General features: G+C 36.4%; 1 protein-coding gene across 1 annotated transcript in view; it reads left to right on the forward strand.

The window, feature by feature from the left end:
* The window catches only part of rem2 (RAS (RAD and GEM)-like GTP binding 2), a 60097-nt gene that overhangs the window by 25663 nt on the left and 14192 nt on the right, over window positions 1-20242 (forward strand). The window contains exon 4 of the mRNA XM_038300552.1: window positions 11647-11824. Coding sequence (XP_038156480.1) covers window positions 11647-11824 — 178 coding nt within the window. The remainder of the gene's footprint in view (window positions 1-11646; window positions 11825-20242) is intronic.

The raw sequence follows: 20242 nt of genomic DNA on the forward strand, positions 1-20242 counted from the left end.
GTGCAGTACTGTGCTGTGATGTCATTGTAATTCAGCCATTTTTGGGTCAGTTGTAGAGGTTAGTTTTTTTGTTTTAGTGCATGAAGAGATGTGTGTTTCCTATGCAGTGCATGCAGCTATGACCTAAGGATTTCATTTCCTGTGGGAAGATTTGACTCTTTGCAGCAAAAAGAAAGATGAAAAGTGCAAGCTCAGCTCTCCATCCACACAGAGCTTTGTCATTTTGTCATCAGGTTCTGTCTGTGCCACGTAGCGAAGTTCGCTGCCTCCTCTTTATATTTCTTTTCCATTTTCTCTCTCTTATCTTTCTTTCTGTCTGCTTCATTTTCCTGTCCTTTTGGAATCCATTCATTTATCACCCTGTGTCTTTATTGATCTGTTTGGTCTCTCATTCTGCTCTGACAGCCAGTCGGACTTACAAATAGATCACAAGACAAAGAAGCAGACTTGTGCAAAGTGCACATGTTTGCCTTTGATAAAACGAAATGGTAGTATTAATCGATGTACGCAAACTCATGTTTGTGCAGGGAGGTGGGGATGTGTTTGACCTTTTGTTTCCATGTAAAGGCCCTAAACTGCTTTACTCATATATCTTGTTTTCCAAAGCAAACAGCTTAAAAGCCAATGGATTGTAATCAGTTTGGCTCCGTTTCCCAGGCAGAGAGGAGTATGTTGTATAATGGCAGATGCATATGACACATGCACGCGCAGGCACTCTTCCAAAAAGGGTCAAATTGTGCTCTAATGTTTGTTGTTTTTTTCCCCACAATCAGACAGAATAATAGTTTGAGCGCTATTACGGCCCCAGTATGTTATGCAAATTGTGTCTCAACAGTGATTCATTCTCCTTAATGTTAATGGTCGCCAGTGTTGTGCTGGACTCCAGCAGCTAAGTGTTTTTCTAGGTACATGCTAATGTAAGTGAGAAATGCAGTCATATGAAAACATCATGGGACACAGTAATAATTTGCTTTAATGTCAGAGAATATGCTGATGAGAACCAGCTGTTTATCTCAAAGATGCAACGATAATGCAGTTTCATTACTTAAAATAGACCCTTATTTTAAAAGAATAATTTGAAACAATAAAGGAATGAAATGTTAGTTTGTTTTTTATTTGAAGTTTACATTGTTGGAAAGAAATATTCTAAATGGGTTATTGAGGGTTTTTGTTGATTTTTACCTGCAGTTGCTTAAATAAAAATCCCCTGGTTCCTTTAACTCCGTTATCGGAGGATGTCTTGTTTTGGAAGTGTTGAGCATGTGAGATGATACACTAAACATCCTATCTAGTTGTAGCAATGATTTTTGGAAACTATATTGATATATGATATATGAAATACTAACGATAAGCAGTGCAATGTGAACAAAATGTTTAACATGTTATTGTGTTTTATTGGAATTAAAAAAAGAAAATGAATTCATCCTTTTTCAATCTGCGTCTTCCCATTCAAGGGAATTTAAAAATAAACTTATTTTACATTAAAATCATTTGTATTTCTAAATATAAATAAATTTTTTCTGTAAGGCTTCAACGGATTGCTGGAGAACATTAGTAAACCTTTAAAATATTATACACCAAAGAACATAACAGGCAGGCCAGTTTTCCCTTTAAAATTCTAAACTACATTGTGTTGGTCTAAAAAAACTTTAGTGCATTCATGTTTGTGGTTGTACTTTTCTCAACGAAAACATCAGCTTTTGCCTTATTCATTTTTTAAGTTGTATTCCCCCCAGATTTTGTATATAAGTCAAAAGTTTCCACTTAGTATTTTCCTTGCAAGACTCCCATGCATGTCAAATTTGTACAATCCAATTTGGAAAGCCAAAGCTGCAGGATTGGCCTACGGTTTTATGACATTTTTTTTTGCTTCAACTATTCTGCATCTGAGCTGAAGTTGCTAGGGGTGGACCAAGCTCAGCAAATTGGCAATCTTTTGACATCAGCAGAAACAGTAGAAGATTTACCCCGCAAGCCTTGATGTCCTCCTTTTGGAAAAAAAAGTTACTTATGTTTCTTTGGAAAAAGGAAAGTAATTTTTTCTCAGCTTTATAGTTGCTTTTACTTTTTCTTTAACTTTGGTGAAATTGATTGAAAGCATCCTTTTCATTCAGCTGCAGATGTTTGTTTTTGTTTTGTTTTTCTGATTGAGGAAAAAGAAAAGTGGAGACAAGTATTCTAAATCCCTGCCGTATGTGGAATAGATAAGTGATGAGCAAAAGCATGGAACAGATGGTGGGAGTTATTTTGGGATAGGGCCCAAATCAGCAATCATCTGCACAATTTAAAGCCATTCTAATTTTCAATAAAGAGGTGATTTTGAGTGCCTACAGATGGAGATTGCTGATCTTAAATATTCACTATGAGTCCACTTGACAAAGTATTGTGGACACTTGTCCATATGCTGTTGTAATTTTGTCTTTATTACAGCTGCAAAATACTCAGAAAGTGTTACTTCTTTACAGTATAACATTCTTAGCATTGCTGTGGAGTAGCTGGACTGCAATAAATGGGTTGACTATTTTTTTCCCAAGGATTATACGAAGTGCTTTTGCCAGTGATATACAGGTGCTGGTCATAAAATTAGAATATCATGAAAAAGTAGATTGATGTCAGTAATTCCATTTAAAAAGTGAAACTTGTATATTATATTCATACATTACATACAAACTCATATATTTCAGATGTTTATTTTGTTTAATTTTGATGATTACAAATGACAACAAATGAAAATCTCGAATTCATCATATCAGAAAATTAGAATATTACTGAAGACCAATAAAAACAAAGGATTTATAGAAATGTTGGCCAACTGAAAAGTATGAACATGAAAAGTATGAGCATGTACAGCACTCAGTATTTAGTTGGGCCTCATTTGGCCTGTATTACTGCAGCAATGCGGCGTGGCATGGAGTCGATCAGTCTGTGGCACTGCTCAGGTGTTATGATAGCCCAGGTTGCTCTAATAGTGGCTTTTAGCTCTTCTGAATTGTTGGGTCTGGTGTATTGCATCTTCTTCTTCACAATACCCCATAGATTTTCTATGGGGTTAAGGTCAGGAGAGTTTGCTGGCCAATTAAGAACAGGGATACCATGGTCCTTCAACCAGGTACTGGTAGCTTTGGCACTGTGTGCAGGTGCCAAGTCCTGTTGGAAAATGAAATCTGCATCTCCAAAAAGTTGGTCAGCTGCAGGAAGCATGAAGTGCTCTAAAACTTCCTGGTATGTGGCTGCGTTGACCCTGGACCTCAGAAAACACAATGGACCAACACCAGCAGATGACATGGCACCCCAAACCATCGCTGACTGTGGAAACTTTACACTGGACTTCAAGCAACGTGGATGAAGTGCCTCTCTTCTTTTCCTCCAGACTCTGGGACCTTGATTTCCAAAGGAAATGCAAAATTTACTTTCATCAGAGAACATGACTTTGGACCACTCACCAGCAGTCCAGTCCTGTTTCTCTTTAGCCCAGGCAAGACGCTTCTGACGCTGTCTGTGGTTCAAGAGTGGCTTGACACAAGGAATGCGACAGCAGAAACCCATGTCTTTCATACGTCTGTGTGTGGTGGTTCTTGAAGCACTCACTCCAGCTGCAGTCCACTCTTTGTGAATCTCCCCCACATTTTTGAATGGGTTTTGTTTCACAATCCTCTCCAGGGTGCGGTTATCTCTCTTGCTTGTACACTTTTTTCGACCACATCTTTTCCTTCCCTTCGCCTCTCTATTAATGTGCTTGGACACTGAACTCTGTGAACAGCCAGCCTCTTTAGCGATGACCTTTTGTGTCTTGCCCTCCTTGTGCAAGGTGTCGATGGTCGTCTTTTGGACAACTGTCAAGTCAGCAGTCTTCCCCATGATTGTGTAGCCTATAGAACTAGACTGAAAGACCATTTAAAGGCTTTTGCAGGTGGTTTGAGTTAATTAGCTGATTAGAGTGTGGCACCAGGGGCCATCAATTTTGAACCTTTTCACAATATTCTAATTTTCTGATATGATGAATTTGAGATTTTCATTTGTTGTCATTTGTAATCATCAAAATTAAACAAAATAAACATCTGAAATATATGAGTTTGTATGTAATGTATGAATATAATATACAAGTTTCACTTTTTAAATGGAATTACTGAAATCAATCTACTTTTTCATGATATTCTAATTTTATGACCAGCACCTGTATTTTGCTAAACAGATGGACCTTTGCTGGCCTTGATGCCTGTGTCTGATTTAGTTAAAAGTTGTGGGAATTCAGTTGTGGTGTCATGGAGACAGATTCCTAAAATGGCGCTTCCTTCGCTTTAAAGGGAAATGTAAAGGCAGCTTCTGAAGATGAATTTTAACATACGTCTGATCCTCAATAATTTACAGGGCCCATTGTTTCTGACCGCTGTTATCTATGATGAAACTAAATAAAGTGGAAAGGACTTTCCCACCATAAACCCATGTTTTTTTTTTTTTATCTTACCCTTCTTTTAGTTGCTTTTGCTGATTTGTTTTTTCTTTTTTGGCCTGCTTTAAACAGCATAAAGAAGAACTAGAGATTAAAAAAAATTAAAGAATTAAGGCATTTCTTTATATATATATTATTTCCAAAGTAACATTTTATATTTATGTTCCTTTTAATCCACTGTGGAAAACGATAATCTAAAATAAATGTATATTATTGATGTTTTTTTTTTGAAAGACTCAGTTACATTTAATAAGTGGTAGGAGTGTTTAATACAACAGATACACTCCTTTTATTGTTTTAAAGAAAAGGGAAAAGGTTATAACTTTTCTTTGGCGCCAATTGCAATTACATTAGTGTAACTCTGAGTCCTTTCCGATTTTGAGAGATAAAACAGCCTATTAAAGATTAGGATGAATGAGACTCCCAAAAAGGATTAAATTAAACAATACCTGATTCACCACAATGAAAAATCTGATGGTTTTATTTTTATTTCAAACTCCCACAAACCTGATAGTTCCTAACAAATATTACAACCTGATATCTACAAGTGGAAATCATTTCAGACCAAAATATTTTAAAATCTTTTTGACAAATAGCAGTCTTTTCCTAAAATCCAAACCTTTACTCCACTCTTGGTGGACTTAGGGGGGACTGACATAAAGTTGGACGAATAGAACTAGTCAGCTAACACATAGTAATAACAAACCTGAGAAAACAAAGATAAAAAAAATACATAAATTCGAGATGGTTAATACCTACAAATATTGTGCTGTATCCAATTTATTTATTTTCTTATCGAGAATAGTTGTCATTTGATGTTAAAAAAATGAGGGCTACCAATTATTTAGATTTCATATCCCACACCTATAAAGACGCTTTTTTATATTACAGCAGTCTGACCTGAAATCAGTCAGATTCAAGGCACCATCTTAAGCAGTGCACCCTTGTGTCTGAAAACTGTTTATTCAAGACTAAATCAAAGGCTAAATGAAATATAAGTATCCAGACGTGACTAGAAAATGGACGTAGTAAACGAATCTAAATGAATAACATTTCCAAGTTTTATTTATCTACTTCTAAGAATTATTTAGCCACTTCAGTATTCAGGAACTGTAGGACGATAAAGACTGTTGTGCATTAAATCTGAATTAGCATGTCCCTAATCAGTGTAAAGTCCTTCCTTATTAAAACATTTCAAAGTTAATCTTCTAATTGCTCAGCAAGGACTTGCTGTATTTACAGATGATTTAAATTAATCTGTGTAGGCCCAGTTTTGTGTTGGTGTGTCACTCTGTGTGAGTATGTCCATTGGAGGAGTGCGTATTGACAGATGGCCTGCTCGCCGTGAGCCGAGAGGAGCTGCTTAATGGAGAGAAAAAAGAAGTAGAAATGGAGCACAAGTCTGCTCTGTCCTGAGTTGCTCTGCCTGCGATAAATACAGAGACATATTAACTTGGTGGCAGCATTTCTCCTGGAGCGCTCCATCATGATCCTAATTGATGTATTTTCTCGTTTGTTTGCAATGATTTGTGTTTCCTTCAATCCCCCCTCTGTGCTTTCTTATTTCCATCGCTCCTCCTTGTCCTCCCTCTCAGAGGGTGACAGGTGGCCGGTAGCTCACTCTCCTCCTGTCTTCTCATCTCCCCGCCTATTTCCTGCGCTCTGTCAAACAGACTGAGTGCAGAGGCTCTCCGTGAATTTTCTGCTCCATGGTTAGAGTCAACGCCAGGACAAGGGCATGCACACATACACACTCAGAGCCTGGGTGTAGTGAATTTGTAGAGACCTTGCTTCCTCACATGCATATTTAAAAAGACTTGTGATGTAGTGTTCAGACCTTTAGCAGACCGACTGGGTTATCTGTTGGAAATAACATGCCTTTGTATTGATGCACACAGAAGTGTTTATGGCTCCTGAGCCTTATTTTGTCTTGAAATCAATTTTACTTTGCTGATGAGAAACATTGGTGAGGATTTTTAGCAGGTATAGACAACGCATTAGAAAGATTTAAATATAGGTTCACAATAATCCTTACTGTTTGAGCTTTAATAGCATCTCAGTAAAGACATTTCTCTTCACTATAAAACAAAACAAGAACAAAAAGGCATGTAAGCACATTAAAAATCTTTTTTTCTAGCCCTCTTGTCATGAGCTATCAATTATTAATTATTAAAAAAGAGAAGCACGTTATCTGTGAGCGGTGAAATAATGTTTTATTTAGATAAAAACAAAATGTTTTTTTATTTTTTCTTTAGGAGCCTATATTAGTCATTAGAGGGTCTTGCACTGTTAGTACAGCATTACTAAAGCAACAGTATTTGCACGTTTTCTTGACACTACAGATCCATTCTTTAACTCTAAGATTTGAAAAAGACTGGGAAAACGTCCAGTTCTTGTTTATTCATTATAGATAAAAGCTGAAGGCTCAAAAGGATAAAACAAAGGGTTCCCTTACCATGTCCAGCTCCCTATTGTTTGCTGAAAGCACTGCTCTCTCTTTCTCTCCTCTCTCTCTCTCTTGCTGCCTTCATAACCTTACATTTCTTTGCTTCCTTTGAGTTGATCAAAACACATTTAGGATTCTGAAAATGGTAATATTGAGTTTTCCTCCCAAAGTAATTTTTTCCCTACTAGTGGAGCAGATAATGCAAACATTAGTTCATTTTGATGATAGAAGCATGGAAAGTTGCTCAAATGTTCATTTTATATAAAATTTTAAGAAAAAAGGGCTAGCCAATGAAATTGATGGCCAATTTCCAAGATGGCCACCAAATGACCCTTAAATTGACCATATTTGTCAAGGTATTGTTATTGGAAATGTCCAAAGTGGTTCTTATTGAGAAAGATTATACTTGTCTTTGTTATTACTCCATTGAATATGACAGGGGTAGGTATTTTCCTCTCTTAGCTTAGAAAAACGTGACCATTTTTCAAAATGGCTGTCAAATGACATTTTTACATGCTATGTATGCCAAGGTTTGAATTATTGACCTACATGTGCTTGAATTAGAAGCTTAATGTTATATTCGACTCCTTTTTTTCACCGACAACTAAACTGAGTTTAAAATCACATTTGATTAACTCATTTTCAATATGTACATGATGTTATCTGAGTTCATGAACAGTCCATTCTCTTTAAACATAAACAGAAAATGATGTCTATCTTCCTTTAGACATGAAACAAAGGGTCCTTTCATCACCCTTAGTCCAGCAAATTCCAACTCTCAGAAAAATTAGATGCTTGTCACCAAATATTAAATCACATGTTATTTTTTCAACATTATGTGCTGTCATCTTCCTTCGACCACCCCCACTTGGATGGACCCTGAACTTCTAGCTGAGGGATGACACATTGTCCCCAAATATGTCCTACCTGATAGGATGCTCGTTTGGAGTGTTCCCTCAGTGTGCTTTGTGTTGGTGGTATTAAGTCATGTGACCTTTGCTTCTGTGCAAAATGATCAAGCCTAGACTAATCTACAAATTTAGTTTTACTGGACCGGTCATACATGAGAACAACATATTGCTCCAAAACTTGTAGATCAGACCCTCAACTTTGGATGGCCGCTGACTGCTGAAGCTTCATAATTGACATTCCATGTTTTCCATGGTTTCTTTTTACTGTGCTGTTTAAACCTTCCACCTAGGCAAGGCATGAAAAACACAGCACATTGGTTGACCATCTTCATTTAGCTGCATTTTCACTGCTTTTCTTAGATTTGATATTTCATCCACTTTTTTGCACAATAAACTCAGTTTTTGAGGGTATGAGTTTTTGGATCTCTTGGCATGGTCTTCCTCTCTGTCACCTGATGTGCTTGTGCCTGATGTGTAACCAGAGTAGTCCTGTGCTTTCTGAAATAAGCCAAGCAGTCAAATCAGTGCTTTATTTTCTTTGTCCTCCTAACAAAGGCAGAATTTGCTCCAGTCAGTCTTCCATCAGTCTTCCTATCCATGATAGAGTACACTTCAAATTGACATAGGCCAAGGATTTATAATTTTAACACCTTCTGTTCACTTTGATGTATGAAATAAATGAGATTCATACTATTCTCCCACTTCCAGATAACTTTGAATGCCCCGGTTATTCGTGGCTCGGCTGATCCGCGCTGGTACAACCTGTCAATTCAGGTGCAGTTATGTAATGTCTCTGGGGCTCATTAGATAGCATTTGGGATACTTAACCTGAAGGTTAGCTGATATTGACCCCCATGCTTATTTGTACAACTGTGTGTGCCACAAGTGTGCCCTGGTAGTGAATTACATGCAACCCAAATATGTCCTACCTGATAGGATGCTCGTTTGGAGTGTTCCCTCAGTGTGCTTTGTGTTGGTGGTATTAAGTCATGTGACCTTTGCTTCTGTGCAAAATGATCAAGCCTAGACTAATCTACAAATTTAGTTTTACTGGACCGGTCATACATGAGAACAACATATTGCTCCAAAACTTGTAGATCAGACCCTCAACTTTGGATGGCCGCTGACTGCTGAAGCTTCATAATTGACATTCCATGTTTTCCATGGTTTCTTTTTACTGTGCTGTTTAAACCTTCCACCTAGGCAAGGCATGAAAAACACAGCACATTGGTTGACCATCTTCATTTAGCTGCATTTTCACTGCTTTTCTTAGATTTGATATTTCATCCACTTTTTTGCACAATAAACTCAGTTTTTGAGGGTATGAGTTTTTGGATCTCTTGGCATGGTCTTCCTCTCTGTCACCTGATGTGCTTGTGCCTGATGTGTAACCAGAGTAGTCCTGTGCTTTCTGAAATAAGCCAAGCAGTCAAATCAGTGCTTTATTTTCTTTGTCCTCCTAACAAAGGCAGAATTTGCTCCAGTCAGTCTTCCATCAGTCTTCCTATCCATGATAGAGTACACTTCAAATTGACATAGGCCAAGGATTTATAATTTTAACACCTTCTGTTCACTTTGATGTATGAAATAAATGAGATTCATACTATTCTCCCACTTCCAGATAACTTTGAATGCCCCGGTTATTCGTGGCTCGGCTGATCCGCGCTGGTACAACCTGTCAATTCAGGTGCAGTTATGTAATGTCTCTGGGGCTCATTAGATAGCATTTGGGATACTTAACCTGAAGGTTAGCTGATATTGACCCCCATGCTTATTTGTACAACTGTGTGTGCCACAAGTGTGCCCTGGTAGTGAATTACATGCAAACTTCTACTTGATATTCCATTGTCTTCTCCTTCTGCTTGATAAAGTGCCTTTACCGGCTAATGAGTTCCATCAACCCAGAGCTATGGGTTTTTAGATACCAGGACCCACCATTCGCACCACCACTATCTGCAGAATCACACCAGATTTCATGCTTGTATCCCCAAATGAATGATTCTACCAGAAAGTCAGACTTATCTGCTCAATTTTTTTCACACACCTGTTTTCACTATCCTTCCAAAGCACATAGCCTGTTGTTTTATTCCCTTATTTATTATAGCTTTTATTGCATTTTATCTGTTTTTACTTGTGTTATCATGTGAAGCACTTTGTGACTTTGTCTGTGAAAAGTGCTATACATATAAAGTTTACTTACTTACTTACTTACTTACTTACTTACTCAATTTTAATGAACAGTTGCTTTCTCATAAGACCTGGAAACACTCAAATATTTTTACTGACCTCTTGGTGCATCTCTAGCTCAAATAACACAGCATGCACCATTTAATTCAGGCTAATTGGACAGGGTACAGAAATACAGAACTGACAGTGGCTAAAAGCTAGTTTTGACTGATTAATTATGTGGAATATTGTAATTTTAAAACCAGCAAAACCATAAGTGTAGTGGATATTGCTTCTTTAACTATCACACAATCACTGTTTTTCCCAAGTAGAAACTTTTAAACTGTTTAAAATGTATTTATTTATTTTGCAATTTTGAAAAAAAAATAAGGAGACTCCCCAAAGCCAGTTACTAGCAGAACTCAAGAACAGATGGAGAGGTGAATATTGCAATCATTCCTTCACTGTTTTGGGGATTTTGTTGAAATGTTTTGACTCTCTTAAATCTATACCTTAATAATGATCATTGATCAGGAATTCAGACACTTCTCTACTCTATTTGGTTAAGAAAAAATATGGTGGGACATCCTTTGAAACTCATAAATGATTTTGTAAAGTCTGGCATGGAAAGTCCAAAGCCTCTTCTACAGATAGAATTTACTACTATTTATCTATTTCTAATTATGCTCTGAACATATTATCAGTGGTAGATTGGCATGTTTTGTGAAAGATGTTCTTGTTGTTGAATCCATATTTAAAGAAAGAATATCTTCTACTTCTGTTAATGTCTTGGTCTGTTACTTTCTTGCAACAGTATTCCTACTGAGGCTGCTCGCTTGCATCTGCTTTTAGATGAGACTGGTCTACTCTAGTCCTCATCATCCACCTTTATTGAATGTTTTGCTGACAAGACGATGAGGTCATAGTTTAATCCACTATTGCTTTACATTTAATTGCAAACACAGAGATATCAGTTTGCCGAACTTAATCTTTGGTCTTACATTTTGAACTACACCAGATTAAGAAGATAATATAATTTAGGCACAAGGATGAACAATCGGGTCAGTAAGACATCAGCTTGTCTACAGATTATCTTTGGATATGACCTTTTTTTTTCTTAGACTTTTTACGTAATATTTGGCCAAGATTAGCAAACACAGGAGCAAATGTCCAAATCTCATCATGGCTCAGTTTGTACTGATTGACTTCCATCAGTCCAGTGTAAATTCAGCTGACTGAACCAGGAAGGAAAAACTGGAGAGCACAGATATACTTGAAGGCAGCTACAAGCTGCTGTTTGTGACAGAGCCACTCTTACTAATTGAGCCTCTGTGACAAGAAGCCCTGACTGACTCTTAGCGGCCAGCGCTAAGAGGTTCAGGAGAATCAAAGTGAAGCAGACACACAGTCCCCTCATGGGACAGTGATAAAAACGTCTCTGATGCCAACATGTCAGCAGCTTCAGTGTCATCGAGAACAAAAATGTTCAGGGAAAATATTTTTTATCTATTTATGACATGCAAGAGATCTTGTGTTGCATGTAGTGTCTACCTGACATTCCACACCTGTCTTGCTACTGTAACTTGATCTCTCCTTATTGTGTGAGAACTAACCTGATCTACTGTATTACTGCAATCATTATACATGTATGTGTGTTTGTTTGCCATCCCTAGGACCTGTCCACTCTGCAGTGTGATGTGTGTATCTTGGTGTTCTCAGTGACTGATAGGCGAAGTTTTCACCGCACCGCCCAGCTCCGCCTCCTTCTCAGGGAGTCCCAGCCACAAACCCCCATCATCCTGGTGGGCAACAAGAGTGACCTCGTCCGGTCCCGTGAGATCAGTTCTGAGGGTAGGTAGAACTCCAGTCTTCGAAGTTGTACACACACTGAAAAAAAAATAGAGGTTGACAGAACTTACATTTTCTAGGCAACGTGATGCATTTGGTTTTTTGAGTTTTCCTTACTTAAATTCACTGTGGTGGAGTTTACAAAGATTTTTGAGTTCTGCCAACTTAGGTTTTTGGAGTGTTACATAGAAATTTTGAGTTCTACCAACTTAGGTTTTTGAGTTTCACCTTTAAGTTCTGAGTTCTATCAACTTTGTTTTATGAGTTTGACATATAGATTTTGAGTTCTACAAACTCAGATTTTGTAGTGTTATCTGCAAGTTGAGTTCTATCAACTCAGTTTTTTTAGTCCTACCAATCGTCTTCACTACCAATCATTCAACACACAAAAAATTATGTTAATACAACATTTTTATTGCTTCAAGCCAAACATTGCATAGATACAGTATAAAACCATGTTCAACAACATAATCTTAACTGCACAGATCAAAGTAACATGACACTGGACCAGAATGTTCTAGATTCGTAAGAGTGATGATGAGGGAAAAAACAGTAAGACACCATTTTAGTAAGAGGAAAACACACAGGTAATTTTTTGTGAAGTAAGTGTATTAACATATATGAAAAAATAACAGTTTTACAAATTTGGACGGCCTTCAGTTTGTTTTTTTCAATTGTAGTCTCTTTAAATTGGGTGCACCCTTTTAAAAAAAATAAAATGAAATAAAATGTCTTGTTTCCCAGCGGAAAAAGAAAAAGGTTTTCCCTTTTTATCTCTGAGTTTTTCTTTTTAGTCCTACCACTCCGACAGGACGATGAATGCAAAAAAAGAAAGTCCTCTTCAGTCCAAATCCTTCTCTTCAATCCAAATCCAGATGTTCACACAGGTTGGCTCGCCATCTCCATTTAAGGAGAGAATCCAGAATCCAGGGTATCCAAAAAACCCAGCCTGCATAGCACAACAGGGCTTAGTTAAATCCATTCACTTCTTGTTCTTAACTGTACAGTTTATATCTCTCCAAGTATGATAAATTTCAGTGTGTAATGTAACTTTTCTAACTCATTACGAATTAACTGCTGCATTACAGGGTTAACATATAAAATGTTAATGTCACTGTTTTTCTTGTAAAGCAAATAAAATCATGAAAGCAAAAAATCCACATGTAAATAATGTAAATAACAGTAAATACCCACATCGGATTAAGAAAGTAAAATAATGTAGTCTTGTAATATTCTGTGCCTGAGTGCAACAACACTGCACTACATAAAACAATTTAGAAATTTAATAAGTTATTACACTCAACTTAATGTCTCTTTTCATTTGTACAATGAAAATAACAGGCACACTCTTTTCTCTATGCATAAACACTCACCCGCACATGCGCGGCATAAACACGCACGCGCACACGCGCATTATACACGTGCACGTGCGCTGCTTTTCCTTTCATCAGAACGTGAAAAACATGTGAACTCATGCTTCAACTCGGTGGCAATACACCACAAGGGAATGCTAACTCACGGAGCTAACCGCTAACTGTCTGTACTTTGCAGCACTCACCGGGAAAACTGGTAAGGTCCCAGGGTCGTTCCTCCGTGGTTCTCCAGATGCATAAAATCACAATGTCCGCCAATCTTCTCAAACACGAGGGAAAAAGGCTGTGCCCTTGAAGAAAGGGATAGGAAACCCCGTACCGTAGTGGGCGTGTCCATGAACATAAGCAGTGCGCATGCCCATGAGTTTACAGTTGAGGGAACTCAAAAAATCTTGTATAGGCGATTTAAAACTCCTTGTTAAACCAACTTCTGAGAATTTGAGTTGGGCAAACGTGTATTTATTTGTTAGATGTCAAATTTATATTTCTGAGTCGGATTACAATACAATTGTGTGTTAGAACAACAATTGCCATTTACTTTTTTAACAGTGCAATCATGTCTTATCATGATTAGTTCTGATGCACAAACTAAACCAGGGATGATAAATGTCTCCATATTTTTAGCATTCATAGAGGATTTGTGGATTTTTAAACTTCACCCTGACCCTCTTGAAGGCCTTGTTAACTGTATTTGTCTTATAGCATTAGATTATGACAGAACTGGTTTTACCTTTTTATTAAACAGGTGGATACATTGCCCTTCATTAAACAGTCTAAACAGCCTTTTGATATCGTATTTTCACAGTAATATATGATTTCTGTTCATGAATAGCCATGACATTTATGATTTTACTCAACTCTGTGTCAAACATAACAATTCATTCCTAGTGTAGACTGGTTACCAGCCTGAAGGTAATGCTTGAGTTAAAAAGTTTTCTTTATTATTATGCTCCTACAGTTAGAACTTTTAGAGAGGACCAAGATTTCTACCAGTCATTTACAAACTTGTTTACAAATGTGTAAATGAGTTTGTAAATGACTTCAAATCAAACTTTATGATCACAACTTTATGTACACAATATATAAACAATCATTGACGTAAAACAGATGAGGAGCTTGTTCAATTTTAGTTGTCAATCTGACACAGTACATAAAATTTTGTGAAAACCCCACAGCTTAATAAAATCCTACATGTAACTGAGATATATATAAATATCTCCCAATGTTTTTACATCCTTTTTAGGCCATAAAAACATTGCAAGGTAAATGTAGCTTGAGAACAAAAGTCAATTTTATTAATTGTTCCATTTGTTTTTCTCAGAATTCATTTTAAAACTTTACCCTGTGTTGGATGGCCACTGCTTGATATTTATAAATCAACTTCACTGTAAAAATAAGCATTCTTTCAAAATAAGAACCCTTCATAGTGACTTTAGCCAAACTAAACCCTCCTGAAAGACAAACATGGTCCACAAGATGCTTTACACAACAGTCAGTTGTACACATTGCATGTTGGAAACGGTTGGTTAACCAACAAGTCAGACATTTATTCTTATAATCTCTGCTGATCTACAGTGAAGGTAAGGTAAAAATATATAGCAAAACTATGGAGATTCTGTATGCAAGAGGCACCCTTGTGATTAAGGCATTGTTATTAAAGCAAAATAAAGAAAGGATGATAGGTTTGGATCGTAATAACAGGTCAGAATCTATGTTTACATGGACACAGAATTGGTCTGATCGGAAAGAAATTTATTCCGATTGGAAGGATTTTTCTTATTTTTCCATTTGCTATTCCCGTTGGTCGCCTGCCTTGTCTCGTCTGCACATGTGTACATGTACATCAGCATGACGTTTTACTCTTTACTAACCATTCATTGGCTTCTAGTCCTTGGTAGAGGAGGTGGCTCTAAATGTACTGTATGGATGAGCATTCCATCCTGACCTCTACCCCTGTAGCAAAGGAGCATTTGAATAAGGTACTACTGAGCCCTTAACTTAACTAAAATGACCACCAAAAACCAAAGTATGATCCGACAAAGGTCTATAATGTTAAAAAAAAAAAATAACTACAACCATCATGGCTGAAGAACCAAATAAAAGAAATGTGCGGCGCAGATTTGTTTACAAAACATGCAGCTTCTTCTTGTAGAAATAAAGTGTTTCAGGAAAACCTGATAGTTCTGCACATGTAGTTGGAGTTCTGTCCTATGTGCCACCTCAATTGCAAATCGCTTCTTAGTACAACAGAACAAACAATTATCAATTAATGCATTGTAAAAACAATTTATCATTTGTTGATGAACCTCAGTTAGGATTTCCCAGAGTCAAAGTGTATTTGACCATTTTCAGTGAAACGCATTATCTGTTTATTGTTACCTGCTGTGCTCAAATATCCCTAGAAAGCATAAAGAGCTGATAAAACACTAGTTAATAAACTGAATCATGATGCAAGCCATTTGCAGGGTTTTTAATGTCTTTTATCTTGCATTATTCACGCAGTAACCACTATCTTCGACCCTAAGTGATCATAAATTGCTATTTAATGCATTGTTTTAATTTTCTTCATAATTTTTCCCCCACAAGATTACCTGGAACAGCCCTGAAACATGTAAAAAGGCTCAATTATCAACAAGTCGTATTAAAACATTAACTAAAGTTAGCCTAGCATCTTTGCTAACTGCTCTTTATGAAAACTTTTTCAGCAGAAGCAAATAGAACAGTGAAGCTTGTTCATTTCACCATGTGCATTGTCAGAACTTCATGGTATCATCAAAGATAGTGGAGAGAATCCCCAGAAATGAAAACAAATAATAATTTATGATCACTTAGGGTTGAAGATAGTGGTTACTGTGTGAAGAATGCAAGATAAAAGACAATAAGAGGAACACAGTCTTAAAGCAGTCTTTGTTTCTTTGTGTTGCCTTCAAGCAGTTCTTCAAATGGAATATCTTGAATGGAACATCTCTTGTAATTATAGTTATCCATACTGACACTTTTGCTGCTGTTTTCAATAAGGAGTGCCTAAAAGCCCGAAAATAGAAGTGTTCAAATAATACATGCCCTCGCTCCCACACATAAAGCACACAGACATACCCGCTTCACAAAAACAAACCTTGTTAATGTGCAATGGGCTCTCATTTCAGGCTTCTGTCTTTGATAAACAGGATACATTTGCTTGATTTGAAAAGATTGAAAAACTGAATAATTCTCTAAAATATAAAAGTGTTTTTCTTTTTTCCCCTCAACATATTTGCAGAATTTAGAAGTGTAAAACAGCTGATTTATAAAACTAAAACAGTTGAAGCTGAACTTTATCTGGATCTGTATGATTAGATGATCCACTGTCTAAAATCCACAATAATCAAGCGTACAGTAAATTATAAAAGCACACATTTAGTGCTTCGATTTACTGATTAGTTGATTCATGAAGACCGCTTTGTTTTTACTAATAGCACATTTAGGCCAAAGACAAATTTAAGTGCTTATACATAAAAGTTAGTAAAAACAAATTATAAAGTTCTAAATCAAATTAAATAAGATAAAAACAGTTAAATAAATAATAATGATAATAATTAAGAGTAGACAGCAGAAAACAGAAAAGCTTTTTACTTTGTTGCATAGGTGCTCAGGGTGGGAACAGTCTATGTACAGTATACAGTATATGTTAAATATATTAATTCTATACAACTTTTAATCAATTGTGACTAAATAATCATAATGTCTTTAACAAATTGGAATTTTTTTATTTTATCAAGCCCCACCATATACAAATACAATATGTATATATAAAATGCAAACTATCAATTACCTCAATCAGTGAAATTAAATCCAGACAATCTGTTCACATTTTATACCTTTCAACTTACAAGTTTATCACTTTTTTCTCAAGATCTCAAGCTGTTCAAATGTATATTCCAGCCACATTTACAGGACCCTTACTTGTGACTAGTTTTGGAATCAATCAGCCATTAGTTGTTTATCTTGGTAAAATTATGAAAGGTAAAATTGCAGCCTGAGGCAGATCAGGAACACCTCCTTTTAGCTTTGATTTATCCATATGGTTATCCCCTTGAAATGAAGTTGCTCTGATAAAAAAAAGAAGAAAATTAGGAAAAAGGGTTTTCTTGTGATGTAAATCACTTTTAAAATGTGGAAAATATGAGAAAATACTGTATTTTGAGGACGGCTGGCAATGCTAGGTAGAAACTCAGGATAAGGCAAAGTGCCTTTGTAGAAGCTCTACCTCTCAATCGCTTCTTAACTGAACCATGAAATAGGCTACAGCATGTCATAGAATAATGTATCTTGTAATTTCTAATGTTGTTTTTCTCAGTTAGTTTTAAATGTTTAGAATTGGAAGCTCTGAGAGTCCTTCCCTATGTAAGTTCACCCAGATCAAAAACTATCCTAAGGAGGAGGCATAGTAAAGTGCATTTATTATGATAAATGTAAAAAAAGGAGGCCATGTTTGATTTGCTGTTTACCCATCTGCAGTTATCTGTGCTCAGGGGAAATATTGGTGCTTCTCTTGGTGTAGTTTTTTTATCATTTGGGCTCTGAAAACAGACTGTAAATATTTTAATCCTCTTAGACTCTTTTAGTATTTTATTCTTTCTTTTTCAATATTAAATAACAAATATATTTCATAAAATGATGAAAGACAAGCGGTATAAAGTTTTTAGTTTAAGTTTAACTGACCCCCTTACATATTTACATGTTTAATAGACCTATGTAATTTTCTCTTGTTTACAAAATACAATATCTCAAATGCTGTTGGCAAAGCTTCTCATTTTGGGAAAAAGTCCGACAATCTATTAAAAAGTTAAATCATTTAAACAGACTACTATTAGAAAAAGAAAGCTGTGTTTGAATAATTTATTTATGATTAAATATTTAAATGATTGAATTAGAGTATAAATTCATCAGATGAAAAGGTTTGCAGTAATATTGCAGTAGATCAAATGCAATGGCTACCATGTTGTATTATTGGGATATTTGGTTAGTGTGTTTATTAAGATATCTTTTTTTTTTCTTTCTTTTAAATAAGAACAGTTAAACATGACTTTTTTATTTTATTTTAAACAGCAGCACTTTTGGCCTTTTTACGGTGGCCTTCAGCCTTTTTTAGTCTCACCTCTTATCTTCTCCTCCCTGGAGCTGGGAGACATTTTAGTTGACAATGAATTGTAAGTAGTGACAGGTATATTGCTGCCTCGGAGGCTTTCCCATCAGTCTCAGCTGCACTCTCTGCTACATCGTCCATATCATTTGGAGCACGCTGACAGCCACGTATTTCTAAGTTTATGGGTCATAGCGTTTCGGTTTTACATATCACTCAAAATAAATCCGATAGAATCATCTGAAGAGATGCCTTTAAATGAGTTTGTTGAACTACTAGGTGAATATTTTACAGCGTGCTGCAAGGCGAACCTACTCCCTGAATATTCATTTTTAGAATTTCAAATAAGCTCAAAGTTATTCTAGGAGGGTGAGACTTTTGACCTTAAATGCAATTTAAGGCCAGGATCCACATACAGATATGAAAAACTGGAACACCCCAATTAATCTCAGCAAACTCAGCCCATATCAAGGATGTAAATGCAGCCACTGTCGCTTTGTCCCTTTAGCTCTTTAAGTTTTTCTGTTTGTTTTGTTTAGCGTTCCAGATGGCACATCTCTATTTGCATTATCTCCCTCTTGCAGAACACCACTGCTCCTGTTATCTTTATGTACATTTGGACCCACCATATGTGCACAACCAGCTGCATGTTCATAGAGACTTCCAATATGCTAACAAGCGTTCCCTCCCTGTCTCTCCGTCTACTCGCTGCCTGATGTCGGCGGGGCTGTTTTAAAGCAAGGGCTGTGATAAGAAGTATGACGAGTGACACAGGGAAGAACGGTTGTATGAGAACAGGGTGTGTGCCTCTGTGAGAAGGGACCTCATTTCTAAAGGAGATGTGTGTGATGTATTGTGCCAGTTTCTGTTCGGGGAGAGCGAGGCTTATTCCGCTGTCCTTGAAAGAGTCACAGTGAGTTTTTAAACCCTCAGACTAAGCACAGTTTAGCACAAGGAGGCTGCAATGGAAGTGTTGCACTCACAGTTTGTTTTTGCTAAATTTTGTCAAGTTACCTCTTGAGCATTGTCCAAAACTATTTATTATGTTGCACATATTTGAAAAACACATCTGCCTAGTCTGCCAAGTTCATTCAAGGTGTCCTAGTTTTTTTTTTTTTTTTACAGTTCCATTAGTGAGAGTTTATGGATAAAATACCCCTTGCAGAAATGATTAAAATCACATAAATAAAGGACATAGAAAGAAAGTGCAGATCAAATGGCATCTTGCGTCATTTTCAGCTGCTCTGGCTTTATAAATTTACATCTTATCATTTCTTCAATGGTATCCAATATATCTAAAATAAATCCCTACTGAAATGAAATGGATGAGATGCGAGTGCACACTTGACCCTCACCAAAGTGAATAATGAAAATCTTCTCTTTGATGTGCCGTCGTGCTTACAGTTAATCATTTCTGAATGAAAAAATAATAATTATCTACCAGCCAACAAAGCAATGTCTAGTAGAAATACCTTTCATAAAAATACCAGTTTGACAGCACAAAAACATTAGATGTGATTGAACTCGTTTATGTTATTTGAGGATTTTTTCAACATTTGGTCACCCTATTACAGACTCAGAACAAAGGTTAAAATATAATCAAATTACATATTGTCCTTTTTTTTGCATGCATGCATCTAAACTGCTGAAAGCTTTAAATTGCAAACATGGCTGTGTCAAAACATCTGTCCTAACCACTCTATAGAGTGCTGTACAGAGGTTATACCATTTTAAATAGGTGTCCGGATGTCTATTACAGGAGTAACCAATTGAAAATCAGTGGAGTCTGAATAAAGAAAATCAAGAACCAGCTATGGTTCGGAGATATTTTTAATGATGTGTTACTTTAAACAGAATTTATCACTGAAATAACATGAAGGTGTTAATGCATCCATGTTATACATTGAATTTTTAAATAAAAAATAT

This window comes from Cyprinodon tularosa, unplaced genomic scaffold (assembly GCF_016077235.1).
Source record: "Cyprinodon tularosa strain WSP-4 unplaced genomic scaffold, ASM1607723v1 ctg45, whole genome shotgun sequence".
NCBI classification, from domain to species: domain Eukaryota; kingdom Metazoa; phylum Chordata; class Actinopteri; order Cyprinodontiformes; family Cyprinodontidae; genus Cyprinodon; species Cyprinodon tularosa.